The 13,638-nt window shown below is 40.3% G+C and overlaps 1 protein-coding gene across 1 annotated transcript; it reads left to right on the plus strand.

The window, feature by feature from the left end:
* The first annotated feature begins 2,474 nt into the window (after positions 1–2,474).
* PRR35 (proline rich 35) lies at positions 2,475–13,321 on the plus strand. Its single transcript, XM_073645962.1, has 3 exons — positions 2,475–2,606; positions 10,150–11,705; positions 12,238–13,321. The coding sequence occupies exons 2-3, from the start codon at positions 10,243–10,245 to the stop codon at positions 12,866–12,868; spliced, it is 2,094 nt and encodes a 697-aa protein (XP_073502063.1). The 5' UTR covers positions 2,475–2,606; positions 10,150–10,242; the 3' UTR covers positions 12,869–13,321.
* The last annotated feature ends 317 nt before the right edge of the window (positions 13,322–13,638 follow it).

Genomic DNA, 13,638 nt, shown 5'->3' on the forward strand with positions numbered 1-13,638 from the left:
TGCCCCCTACTGTACAGTCAGATAAGGACAAGAACAAAGTTATTTTCTTTGAAAAGCCCCTAAGCAAAAGTTAAAGAGTTATATATATCTGCCGAGTAAATGATTACAACCCAGATATAATATTTTATAAACAGGGATTTTCTTTTCCGTTCCGCTCCAGCTGCCGGTTATAGAGAAGTGGAATGCTGTAAAAACGCATAATTTTAGGTGACTGGTCTAACAGAACAATACCTAAAGAAAAATAGGTCAGCAAGTCTGCCGGAGGAGCGTCACCAGGTAGGTGGCAAATAGGATGGGAAAAGGGGCTTGTTTAAGTCGCAGACGGAACGTAAACTATTCCAGACCTGGAACCTCTTCATTATCTCATTCCTCTCGGCTTCATTTACATCAATGTCGCCTTAGTATTTCTTTTTTTTTTTAAGCTAAGTGGCATTAGGCATTTATCTCTTACATACGACATGCAACTGTCTCTGAAAATCTCAGCACTAGAGACACAGTAATGAGCAAAAGTTTTAGGCAGGTGTGGAAAGATTGCTAAACAGTAAGAAAGTTCAAAACCCAAGGAAAAAAAACAAAATGAGCATATACCCTGTAGTAAGTAAACAGGAATAGGGTAAATAATGTAGGGTACTTAGTTAACACTATTTTGATAAAAAAAAGCGTAAAATCCACCCTACCACAACAAGGTGACCCCAATCGGGACGGTCCTATCCCGTCTCTAGCACTAAAACCCTACCTTGTATCAGCCGAACTCACTTATGCTCCGGCTCATTTCTTTGGTTTTACAATAAGAATGTTTTCATACATAAAAGTGTTAATAGTTTATTTTTATCAATTAACAAACTGTAAAGTGAATGAACAAAAGAGAAATCTAAATTCCCTCAATATTTGGTGACTGCTTTTTGCCTTCATCAGTTCTTCTTGGTCACTTGAACTGAATCTTTGGAGGAACTCAGCAGGAGGTGGTTCCAAACATCTTGGAGAACCAACCCAAGATCTTCTGTGTATGAGGCTTTTGCGGAGCCTTCTGTGTCTTCATGTGATCCCAGACAGACTGGATGATGTGAAATCAGGGCCCTGTGGAGGCCATATCATCACTTCCAGGACTCCTTGTTCTTCTTTAGGCTGAAGATAGTTCTTAATGACATTATCTGGATGTTTGGGGTTGTTGTCCAGCTGCAGTATAAATTTGGAGCCTCTTTGATGGTATTACATGGTGGATAAGTATCTGCTTGTATTTCTCGGCATTGAAGATACCAAGAAATGGGAAACACTGAGAACTCTACAAGCAGTGGTCAGCCAAGACCAAATCCACAACTTTATTTACTGGACTGCACCCCCAAACTTGTAGGACCCTCCACTATGCCTGACTGTTCCTGCAAACACTTAATATTGTGTTGCTCTCCAGCCCTTGAGAGACAATCTTCCTTCTGTTACAGCCAAATATTTCACCCTTTGACTCCTCAGTCCAGAGCACCTGTTGCCATTTTTCTGAACTCCAGTTCCTATGATTTGTGAAAAGTTGAGTTGCTTGGCCTTGTTTCCATATGGAAGATATGAGTTTGGGATACAATTCTTCCATGAATAACACTTTTGGCCAGACTTCTCCAAACAGTAGATGAGTGTAGCTGGGTCCCACTCGTTGCTGCCAGTTTTGAGTTGATGGCACTGCTGGACATCTTCCGAATTTGAAAGGTCGTAATTATGATGTGTCTGTCATCTGCTGCACTAAGTTTCCTTGGCCGACTACTGCATCTACAATCCTCAACGTTGCCCATTTCTTGGTGACCTCAATGCTGCGAAATACAAGCAGATACTTATCCATCATGTAATACCATCAAAGAGGCTCCAAATGTATTCTGCAGCCTAACAATGACCCCAAACATCCAGCCAATGGCATTAAGAACTTCAGCCTAAAGAAGAACGAGGAGTCCTGGAAGTGATGATACGGCCTCCACACAGCCATAATCTCACATCATCCAATCTGTCTGGGATCACATGAAGACACAGAAGGATCAGCACAAGCCTCATACACAGAAGATCTGGGGGCAGTTCTTCTAGATGTTTAGAACAACCTACTGCTGAGTTCCTCCAAAGATTGTGTGCAAGTGACCGAGAAGAACTGATGAAGGCAAAAAGCGGTCACCAAATACGGATGAAATTTAGATTTCTCTTTTGCGCATTCACTTTGCATTTTGTTAATTGATAAAAATAAGATGTTAACATTTCTATTTTTCTAAGCCATTCTTACTTCGCAGAATTTTTTACACACCTACCTAAAACTTTATGTGGTAAAGTGGTGATCATTGAGGCAGGGATATTTCATAAAGAACGTTACAGTCAGACTCTCTTGAAATGGAGGATAACAGCCTCGTATTCTACAGCACATATGATGGAGATTAGATAGATTTCTAGTTCCTATTGTCAGTGCTGTAGTTTATAGGGGAAAATAGGAGTCTCCTCTTATAGGTAGTGAGTGGGGTTGGATTTGGCCAACCAGCTGCACCGAGGGAGGTCCACACTTCTCCGCAGCATCTTCCTACCTAGAAAAAAAGAGCACAGGGAGAGGAGCCGGGAAGGACTGAACTGTGGCTACTTCCAGCACTGTAAGTACTTAGAATATCGCTTTTCCAGTCTCTAGAAATTTTATGCTGAGACAATATCCAGAATATTAATAGAATATATAACAATAAAGTATGTGCATTATTCCAGAATTATCACGGATAATATATATGTATAGCATAGTTTCTGTATCCTCATTCTGGAAAGTTAAAGAAAAACTGCTACATCTTATTACAGTTCTCAAAATGTTTTATATAAATGTATCATCAATTGTGACAGGGGGTAATACTTTTAATTCTAGTAGATAGATAGATAGATAGATAGATAGATAATAGATAGATGATAGATAGATAATAGATAGATAATAGATAGATAGATAATAGATAGAAAGATAATAGATAGAAAACAAAGTTATGTGAAACGTGAAAGAAAGAATAAAACTAAGAAAATAGACAGACTGAAAGATAAATACTGTAATATAAAACAGAAATCTAAAACTAAAAACAGATATATAGAAAAGAGATAGATCATCTAAAACACAAGAAAGAAAGAGAAAGAAAGAGATAAGGAGAAAAAGAGAATGAAAGGAAGAATGAATTTAAAAAAATCACATTGTTTATAAAACAGAGAAGAAAAAAGGAAGAAAGAAAGAAGGAAAGAAGAAAAAAGGAAAATGAAAGAAAGAACTTAAAAAAACTTAGATAGCTACTGTATGTACATAGATGGATCGATAGATGAAATAAAGAGATATTGAACAAGAAAGAACAAACTAAAGAAGAGATATTCTATAGACGTAGATAGTTTAATCGATAATGTAAAACAATGAGATATGAAACAAGAAAGAAATAAAACGGTAATGAAGGCAACTAGATTATATATGTATATATAAAGAGAGAGATAAAGATAGATAATAAATAGATAATAGATATATGATAGATAAATATATGGATAGGTAGATAGATAGATAGATAGATAGATAGATAGATAGATAGATAGATAGTGTAACGTAGAGAGGAAAGAAAGACAGAAAAAAGGAGAAAGAACTTAGGTAGATAGAAGGTGAAACATTTTTTACTCATTTATATTTATAAAAGATCAAATAAATATTTCTGACAATCTTAATCTTATTGGAAAAGTATAAAAAAAAATAATAAATTAGTTGATTCTATAAGTTTTTTTGTCATACGAATGTACGAGGCACTGGGGAGTCGTCACTGGTCTCTGCTGGATTGCCGGTTCAGATAGAAGAGCAGTTAGATTGTGAAAACTCAGATTGTCATCAGATTGTGAAACAATCAGATTGCATGAGGATATGATTTTAGCATTCAAATGTGTTAGATGTAGACTAGTGACTATAATTTCTGAAGCTGATGGATCATTTATTTCTCTTAACACTTCTGTTTTGTATTGATTGGTACTGGTGGTCCACACACATCAAAATCAGATTGGACAACCTCGTCGTACATGGAGGATGTGTAGATGGGGAGGGGTATTAGGTCTCTATGGGACACGGATGAGAACTACTGTACAATGCTAAATGGCATTGTCTAATGGAGGAAAAACATTACATTTATGAGAGATTGTCATTTCGGTCATTGGTACAATCTGCATACAACCCAACATTCAAGAAAAGGGATTCATGGAAATACTGAAATGGGGAATATAGCCGAGAGCAATAACATAATAAAAAATACACAGTTCTGATAGATCAGATATTTTACTGCATAAAAGATTAATTAAGGATCCAGATAGATAGATAGATGATAGATAATAGATAGATGATAGATAGATAATAGATAGATGATAGATAATAGATAGAGAATATATAGATGATAGATAGCTAGATAATAGATAGATGATAGATAGATAATAGATAGATGATCGATAATAGATAATAGATAGATGATAGATAGAGGAGATAAATAGATAGATACGGATGATTGGATTGATAGATATGAAATATACGACAGATATGAAATGGATAAATGAATGATAGCTAAATACAGAGACTACAAAACAGATATGAAACAAAAAAATACAGCACTATGAGATAGACTGGATAAATAGATATAGAATAGTTAATGGATAATTGGATGGGATAGATAATAGATAGATAAATAGATAGCTATGGGAGATAGGTAGATAACTTACAGACATAGATAGACAGATGGGCGGACAGACAGGCTGATAGTTATACAAGATATATATTGTAGAATGATAGATAGAAATAATGATTTTTTATAATTCTAGCTCTTATGTCTGGGTGCATTATTTTCACACAATCTGATAATATATCGTAATAAATATTCCCAATGATAACAGGAACCTTCTATCCTTAGAAGAATAACTGTAGTCTTATTATATCTCAGATATGATGTAATGCAGAATTTCACCAGTTTCGGTCGTGGGATTGTGTGATACAGATAATTCTGGACACTTTCTAGTTATTTTTTCTACGGTTTGATGGTTTTGTACAATAAAGGCCTGATGATAGCATTGTTCTGTCCATAGATATTTCTGTGTCCGCACAGTTGTTGCATGTTCACACAGGGTAATCATCGTTACCATCGTTCTGATGTTTTCCAATGTAACCGGCCATATATATTAACGTTAGAGGGATAGGAGGCTGCCAGACACCGTGGACAACACATGAATGTCCGGTGTGGTGATACCCAACATAACAATCTTTGCTTCCTCTGTATCAGATGTGGGGGACAGTGGGGCTGACGGCATACACATGAGGAGGTCGGTAATTAGGGTCTTGTTAGCTTTATAAACCGCACTGCAAAGTGACTTATGCCGTAGGATGAGGGCACAAGTTCTTACATCTTATACCCCCATCATCAGATCTCGGTGGAAATATCTGTCAGCAGACCTCAATGACTATAAGAGGCATGGCCCCAGAGCATCTGCCATACCGGTGGTCCGCAGGGTAATGGAGACCCAACCTCATCTCCTGTTGCTGGTGAATGGGACATAGACGAGGATGGATCTGTACAAGGAGATGGCAAAATTCTGGTCAAATGTGAGACGTCGGATGGGATTTAGTCTAATCCTCCCAATTCTTCATTCAATGTCTTCTCCTTCAAACTCTCCCACTCCAAAAATCAGGACAATCCCGATAAACCAGACTGTGTCCCAGATTGTAATCTAAGGAATGAATTTTCCTTGTAAGAAAGTGTTCTGATATAATAGATAGAAAGAAAGAAAGCAGAATTATGCAAAACTGATATAGATAACGGGTGCAAACCTCAGGGGACCGACCCAGGATCCTCCTTGTACATACGGTAAAAAATGGCAGCACCCAGACGTGAGAGAGTGAAAAAACTGTGGTCTTTATTCACCCATGTATGTGCACACCGTGAATAAAGACCACAGCTTTTCACTATCTCACGTCTGGGTGCTGCCATTTTTTACCGTATGTAGAGCAAAAGATAGAGGGATGGATGGAAAGAGGGACGGATGGATAGAAAGAAAGAGGGACGGATGGATAGAAAGAAAGAGGGAAGGATGGATAGAAAGAAAGAGGGAAGGATGGATAGAAAGAAAGAGGGAAGGATGGATAGAAAGAAAGAGGGACGGATGGATAGAAAGAAAGAGGGAAGGATGGATAGAAAGAAAGAGGGAAGGATGGATAGAAAGAAAGAGGGAAGGATGGATAGAAAGAGGGACGGATGGATAGAAAGAGGGACGGATGGATAGAAAGGATACAAAGATATATGGATAGAAAGACAGACAGATAGATATTACATAAGTTGATAAGTAAATATATTGATAATACATAGCTGATATATACAAGATAGATAAAAAAAAACATTAGATAGATATGGGATAGATAATAGATAGATAGATGATAGATAATAGATAGATAAAAAATAGTAACATCCGCTTGACTGCTGTCTGCTTGCTTTATATTTTAGATAGACAGTATAGGGGCGGACATATCATTGGTGCGACCTGTGCGGGCTCAAGAAGTAAGGGGGCCATTTCCACCTCCAAAGCAGGAGCAATTTTGCATTTTTAGGAGCTCTAGCGCTGCAAAGGGCCCATATATTGTTCATGCACGGGGCCCTATTCTGTGTCCGCCAGTGAGACAGTATGTATGTAGATAGGTGAATAGATATATAGCTATTCCATAAAATCACAGACATGTTACAGATAGATATTAGATGGATATTCCATGAGTAGATAAATAGATATTAGATGGACAGATGATGTATACGAGATAGATAACAGAATCTGATTTTTCCCTCAGTTTTATCCCCAATCACATTTGTTTCCTTCACTTTTCTGTAAACTTGTCATGAAAGGGGCAATAAAGAGCCGAAAGCCGGTTTCTCTGTCATAGAAGTATGTGTAGGGCTCGTGGATGAGGTTTATGGTGGAGCCGAATCTGTAGAGTATCTCAGGCTCCATCTTGTATGTGGTGATTCCCAATTCCTACGACTTATAGTTCTTCTGTGTGAGAGAGCATGGGGTTGTGTGGAATCGAACATTCCCAGAGCTCATTGTGGGGCGCAGTATACTGGATAGATCCCTGTACAGACGGTTCCTGTGCCCTGGATGCGATGATTAGTAATTACCGGCAGGGAGAGGGTTAGCAATGTTCTCTGTTGGTGCTCAAGATGTAACCAGCAGTCTGTGCTCCCCCGGGGTCTTAATCTGGCCCTCGGGGGTCCCATAGACAGGAGGCTGCACCATTTGGTTGTGGTTGGGAGCAGCCTGTAGCATTAAACTGTGGAATATGAAAAATGGGTCTGTACCAGGCTCTCTCACCAGCAGCTGCTGCGGGAAATGGGCATGTCCTCCCCCACCAACATCCGCGCCATCCCCCGGGGTGCAATCTGTGTGCACCAACACAACCCTCCACCCGGCTGCTCCGAGACTCCCAGCACAATCCTCTTCGCTTATAGTCATCTTGCTGTTGGTTCATCCTTGTAATTTATAGTTAACCCATATACTGACGAGGATAATCCCACAGCAGCTGAGCAGACATCCAACAAGCCCCTTACATCTAATGTGTATGGCCACCATAAAGCTCAGATTGTCAGCAGATCTCATCATGTGTGGCCAGATCTGCCAGTGATCTGCAAAAAAATATCTCATGTCTATGGGGTGTTATATAGGATGACCACCGAATTCAGGATATGTGATAAATGTATGATCGCTGAGACCCCCACCGCAGGTGGCCCCCAATTGAATGGTGCAGTGGTTGAGCATGTGCAATACCGCATCATTCTCTCTCTATAAGACTGAGGGAGAACAGTGCTACTAAAAGGGTGGATGCAGAAGACATCTGAGGCCATGAGGTCCATGTGAGGTTTTCTTACTTTTTCTAGGACGAGGGATAGATAGAAAGAAGTTTAAATCTTTTCAGATAAATAGTGATGATAGATAAGATGATGAATGGAAGGATGGATAAGATGGATGGATGGATAAGATGGATGGATAAGATGGATGGATGGATGGATGGATGGATACGATGGATGGATACGATGGATGGATACGATGGATGGATACGATGGATGGATACGATGGATGGATACGATGGATGGATACGATGGATGGATACGATGGATGGATACGATGGATGGATACGATGGATGGATACGATGGAAGGATACGATGGAAGGATACGATGGAAGGATTCGATGGAAGAGATGGATGGATGGATAAGATGGACGGATGGAAGGATGGATAAGATGGATGGATGGATAAGATGGATGGATAAGATGGATGGATAAGATGGATGGATAAGATGGATGGAAGGATACGATGGAAGGATTCGACGGAAGGATATGATGGATGGATACGATGGATGGATGGATAAGAAAGATGGATAAGACGGATGGATAAGATGTATGTATGTATGAATGAGATGAATGGATGAGATGGATGGATGGATAAGAAGGGTGAATGAATAAGATGGATGGATGGATGGATGGATGGATAAGATAGATAGATAGGAGATAGATAACAATGCTCTTAAAAAAAAAAACAGAAAAATTGCGAAATTGCATTTTTCCCCCAGTTCAGCAGACTTGGATTTTTTTCATGTTTTTCAGTACATTTTATGGCAAATTGGATGGTGTTTTTTTTTAAACTAATAAAAAAAGTTATTGCTGTTGGAAGAAGGGGGGACAAATGCGCAAAAACAAAAATTAGCCACGATGGGAAGGGGTTAAGGGACATTGCCTGACCTTGCTAATTTCATCAGGATTAGCAGGCTATTCCATGTGTTTGATGGTGTCATGGCTCTTACCCAACAGCAGATGTCAGAGGAAAGAAAGATCGAGCATGTTGAATTTCGATATGTCCAAACCTTTTTTTCCCCCTTCTGTCCATTGAGGATGCATGTACACTCAGATAAGCCGAGTATGCATGTGTATAAGGTGGCCGGAGAAATTGCTGTTGAGCAATCAGATATGTAAGATGTGTGGCCACCTTAACATTTCCGCTATGATTGCTTTACACATTGTTTTACCTCTTTCCGTCTTTGCAACTTTTTGCTTCTCTCTCTTCTTCTGCATGTTCTAGTCTTTTCCGTCTCTCCTCTTTCTCATCACTCCATTTCTCCTCTCGCCTGTCTCTCCCCCCGGCTGGTTAGAGGCTGCCCTCAGTGTTAGACTGTGCAGTGATACAGTAATTCCCATGCACAGGTGCAGGGTCCCTGATGCTGTGTTACCCTGAGGCACGTCCCCCCATGCCTTGCCTGACAGACCAGTGGAAGTAATGTCTTGTGGCAGGTAGAGGAATCCAACAGACCAAGAAGATATGTTAAGAAGTGTTTTCAGAAACCGCAGCCCAAACACCTGTCTATTCCCCCTCCATCTTTTCTCTTTTGACTCCATATTCAGAGTGGTGGAGTCAAAAAGAAGTTTGGAGTCTTGAAGGATTCCAGAGTTCTTGTAAGACTGTAGATACATCGTACTTTCGGTGACATTCATGACCTAAATTCCTGCCTAGGTTAGTGCAGAAGACTAAGTTTTGCTTAAGTGATTGAATAGTCCCATGAAATTAACTTCTATTGTAGGGCAAAGCAGGGGGAGAAAAGTTATATGACTCAATTAAGAGTTTTTTCCATATACCCCCAATAAAGGGGTCCTCTGTTCAGAGAAGTCATCTCTTGGCCAAAGTAGAGAGTGGTTACAAGGAGTAACTCTCGCTTTGGAGGACTCAGTGTAATGCTTATTTTTTCCTCTGGTGGTGCTATAGGGAAACAGAACACCTACTGCCAAGTTTCTCCATAGACTACAGTTGATCTTTGGAGGTCACATCAGCGCGGGGGAAAACTTTGCTTTCTAATAAGTAGGGAGCAAAATGCTTTAAAAAGTGTTATTTTTCACCCATGGTCTCTTTCCTCGCAACTTTTTTTCATCCCCATTTTTTTCATCGCATCTCCATCTTCCTTATTTTGCCTTTTATCAGATCTATAATATATGTCTCCATCTAACAAATTGTCACTTCTTTGGCTTCTACATGGCCAAAAGCTTATTTTCCTTCCATCTTCCAACCAAGTACCATTGACCAAAATGTGACTACAGTTTTCAGAAATCTTTTCTAAATGTATTTACTTTCTCACTGCAGGTTGGTTCTTCCAGAAACAATACAAAAAAAAATCTCTCAATTTTGGGAAAGGATCTTGTAATTTTTAAAAGTAGGTTAACCCCATCAGAAGAAATGTCGAAAGACGAAGAAGCTGGATGTAAGTTGAACTCTACGTGTAAACATAAAGAACGGAAGCCTAAAAAACCACATTATATCCCCAGGCCATGGGGGAAGCCATATAACTATAAGTGTTTTCAGTGCCCCTTTACTTGTATGGAGAAGTCACACTTGTACAACCACATGAAATACAGCCTTTGCAAGAACTCACTGTCACTTCTCATAGAGTCCGACTGGCCCTACAAAAAGAACAGTTTCCTTGTTCCGGAGACAAACCTACACGAAACTCATATGGAAGGAAACCTAGACAAACAAGAGGCTTGTGATTCCACTGGAGTATCTACCAAGGCTAGGCAGGTTGGTGAGAAGACTTCTTCTGAAATTCAGAGATTCTTAGAAGAGGATGATGAAAGACCAGAAGAAGAAGAAGAGGAAGAGGAAGAGGAAGTGGTTGGCCAAAGTCGGAAGGAGAAAAGCAAGAACATAACATCTTCACATACAAGCTCCAGCAAGAATGATACTGGGCTGAAGGGCAAAAGGGAGACAGTGAACAAAGACGGAGAACCCGAGTTCATCATCACTGATGTGTTCTCGTTAGATGGACACTGTGAGAAGGACAGAGAGGAACAAAGATTTGTTAAGGCTCCTCGGAAAACTTCAAGCAATCTTGGAGGATCTCGGGTGGATCAGTGGAAACTATTGACCAGCACGCTTAAGAAAGCTGGAGCGGATACGTCAGTTGGCTGCAATGGAACCAACATCATTCCTTGTTACCCACCACCAACATATTCTGATTACCAAGAACATCAAGGTCTTTCACTTTTGGGCCTTAATTACCCACTGAACACCAACCTGTTCTCCTATTTGAACCCCACCATGACAAGTGGTACAGCCCAGCTCCCTTTTCTCACTTCCACAGCTCAACTGATGCCCACCCCACATTCTGCTCACTTCCAAACTTTACAAAACACAGAAAGATCATCATTTCTTCCTCGTTTCTACTATCCTTTGCTGTTTGAGCATGCGTTTAACACTGATGCCAAAGTGAAGCCAATGAACCAAAGTCAACCAACAAACATGTTTATTGGTACTTCAAAGCCAAAGACGCCTGTGGACCCTCTAAAGACCAGCTTGCCCAAATCAGAAGAAGGGAACACCACCATCTCTTGGGTGCCTGGAGATAAGATACAGAGTCAAACCCAAGCTCATAATAAACCAGAGGTTGAAGGAAAATGGGTTCCCCAGATGGTAAGAGACATCATTCAACATCAGAAGGAGATTTTAGGTACTTACGGAGTGCAAACCTCCAGAAGTAATGAAGTACCTATTCAGAAAGGTAATGTTGAGGTGTCTCCCTGGGACAAAACAAATCCCTTAGGATGTGTGAAGAGAAAGTCTTGGTTGGACAGAGATGGACCCAATGTTTCGAGTGAACAGACATCATCTTTGTTGGAAGGCGAACGGGCTTTCCATAACAGGTAAGACTTTTTGACATATAATAACAGGAAGATACTTAGAATCAATACAAGGTCAAGTAGCTGCCTCTTATTGCATTTATCAGCATGCAGCTCTTTCTTAGTGTAAAAAAGCAAAATTAGAGAATCTTGACTAATTGAATACTTAAAAGAGACCTGTCACTTGCCATAAATATGTATTTTTTTACTTGGTGTAAATGCCATCATTCTTCTCAATCCAGAGTAGTTTTCATTTTGTTCCTCAGATATGGCCTCTTCTTCCCGGTATATAAATCTAGTCTTTCTACTAAGTGGGTGTGGTTATCAATTCTTCCCTATGCGCCCAGTTGGATAAAAAGACTAGATTTATATGCCTGGAAGAAGAGGCCATATCTCTGAACGTAGAGGTGCAGGGCCAAGAGAAAAACTACGCCAGATTCAGGGCAACAGCAATATTTACACCAGGTTAAAAAGAAAATACAGATTTATGACAAGTGACAGGTTCTCTTTAAATTTTATTTTTCCCATTATAATTTTATTTTTCTCTTTCCCAAAGCACTCGTTCTCCCATTACATCCCCTGATCTCTGTAATGAGAAGAGCCCTATTTTAGAGGTGACCACTTGTAAGAGGAGAAGATCATCTGAAACCTCCAGTGAAAAGTCAGAGCCGGTCGTTGTCAATGCATCTTTGCTCATTGGGGACCTTTCAAGAACTTTGGAGGAATACGGAAAAGTGGAGAGGAAGTTGGCAAACCTAACGTCCGATGACAGTGGTCGTCAGAAGACTCTTGGAGAGCAACTTGGTAAGATACGACTGGAACTCCTTCATATCCACCAGGCTCTAGAGAAGGCTTCGTACTCGCCCGATGGGCCATTAGACCTCTCTATAAAGAGGGCAGATGATATGGATAAGGAAGATCCAGAAAAAATTCCAATGAGCGAAGATTCCCAAACACCTCCACCCCTTGAATGCCCACCCAAACAGGTGGTGAAAGTGGAACTGTTGTCTCCAGAGTTGGTGACTTGCTATGCCCGTCCCACCAAGTGTGAAGCGGACTCGAGCGTGTTACTCTGCCCGGATGGAAGAGTGGGGAGCACTGGGATTGCCCAGACACACGTAGTTCACCAGGAAGAGGTGGGATGTGTTGGATTTGGAAGAAGCCGACTGCAAATGGAGAATATCTGAAGTACACAATTCTTCCATGGTCATCTTCACACACAAAACCCATGAAGCTTTCCACCTGTAGACTCGAAAGACATTAAATGCAAGAGCCGGGCTCTCCAGTTCTGCATGAATAAAACATTCAGCCACCTCACTGTGACAGATTTGCAGAACACTGTGTCAGATTACTTGGCAAGAGATCCAGAGACAATTCCAATTTCCAAGGAGAGACAGTTTTTTAGTGATAGTACCAGAGACAAGAGTGCACGTCACATCATTGGTGGTATCCCTTCAGGCTGCTATGGGCTTGCTGAGGCAAAAGTCCAAGCTCAGGTTAGCGACGTCCTGCTATTCCCATGGGCAAAGTGAACTTATGCAAGGATTTCCCACTTGTCCAGTGGTTATGCTGCCATACTTTCTTACAAGGGATGGGTCAAATAAACTCTTGGTTCTTCTGGGAGATATGGTGGCATGACCCAAAGGGGCCCTATTTATATTTTTATCTATGGGGGGGGGGGGGGTCTTCTTTTTCTCAGAGAAGAACCCTATTTAGAGATCTTTCCAATCTTTTTGAGGCCTCCTGAGATCTTTATGTAAAAGTTTTTACTGGAAACATCCTCAAAAAAATAGCCTGCACTTCTGATATACAGATCCATGAATAAGTGTATAGATAAAGGTGGGATATGTGACATGATATTACGGATGTCTTAAAGGGGTCCTGTCACCAGGTCAAATGTTGGCAGTTTTTTATTTTATTTTATTCCCCCTGCTCCCCTGAGTTTTTATTTATTTTT

Source organism: Phyllobates terribilis, unplaced genomic scaffold (assembly GCF_046119375.1).
Source record: "Phyllobates terribilis strain yellow unplaced genomic scaffold, ASM4611937v1 Scaffold_9__5_contigs__length_417890890, whole genome shotgun sequence".
NCBI classification, from domain to species: domain Eukaryota; kingdom Metazoa; phylum Chordata; class Amphibia; order Anura; family Dendrobatidae; genus Phyllobates; species Phyllobates terribilis.

Excerpts from the sequence above, each read along its gene's own strand:
- PRR35 (XM_073645962.1), top strand. The coding sequence starts at position 10,243 with ATGTCGAAAGACGAAGAAGCTGGATGTAAGTTGAACTCTACGTGTAAA. Across the intron at positions 11,706-12,237 it reads GAACGGGCTTTCCATAACAG|CACTCGTTCTCCCATTACAT; the intron begins GTAAGACTTTTT and ends TCTTTCCCAAAG.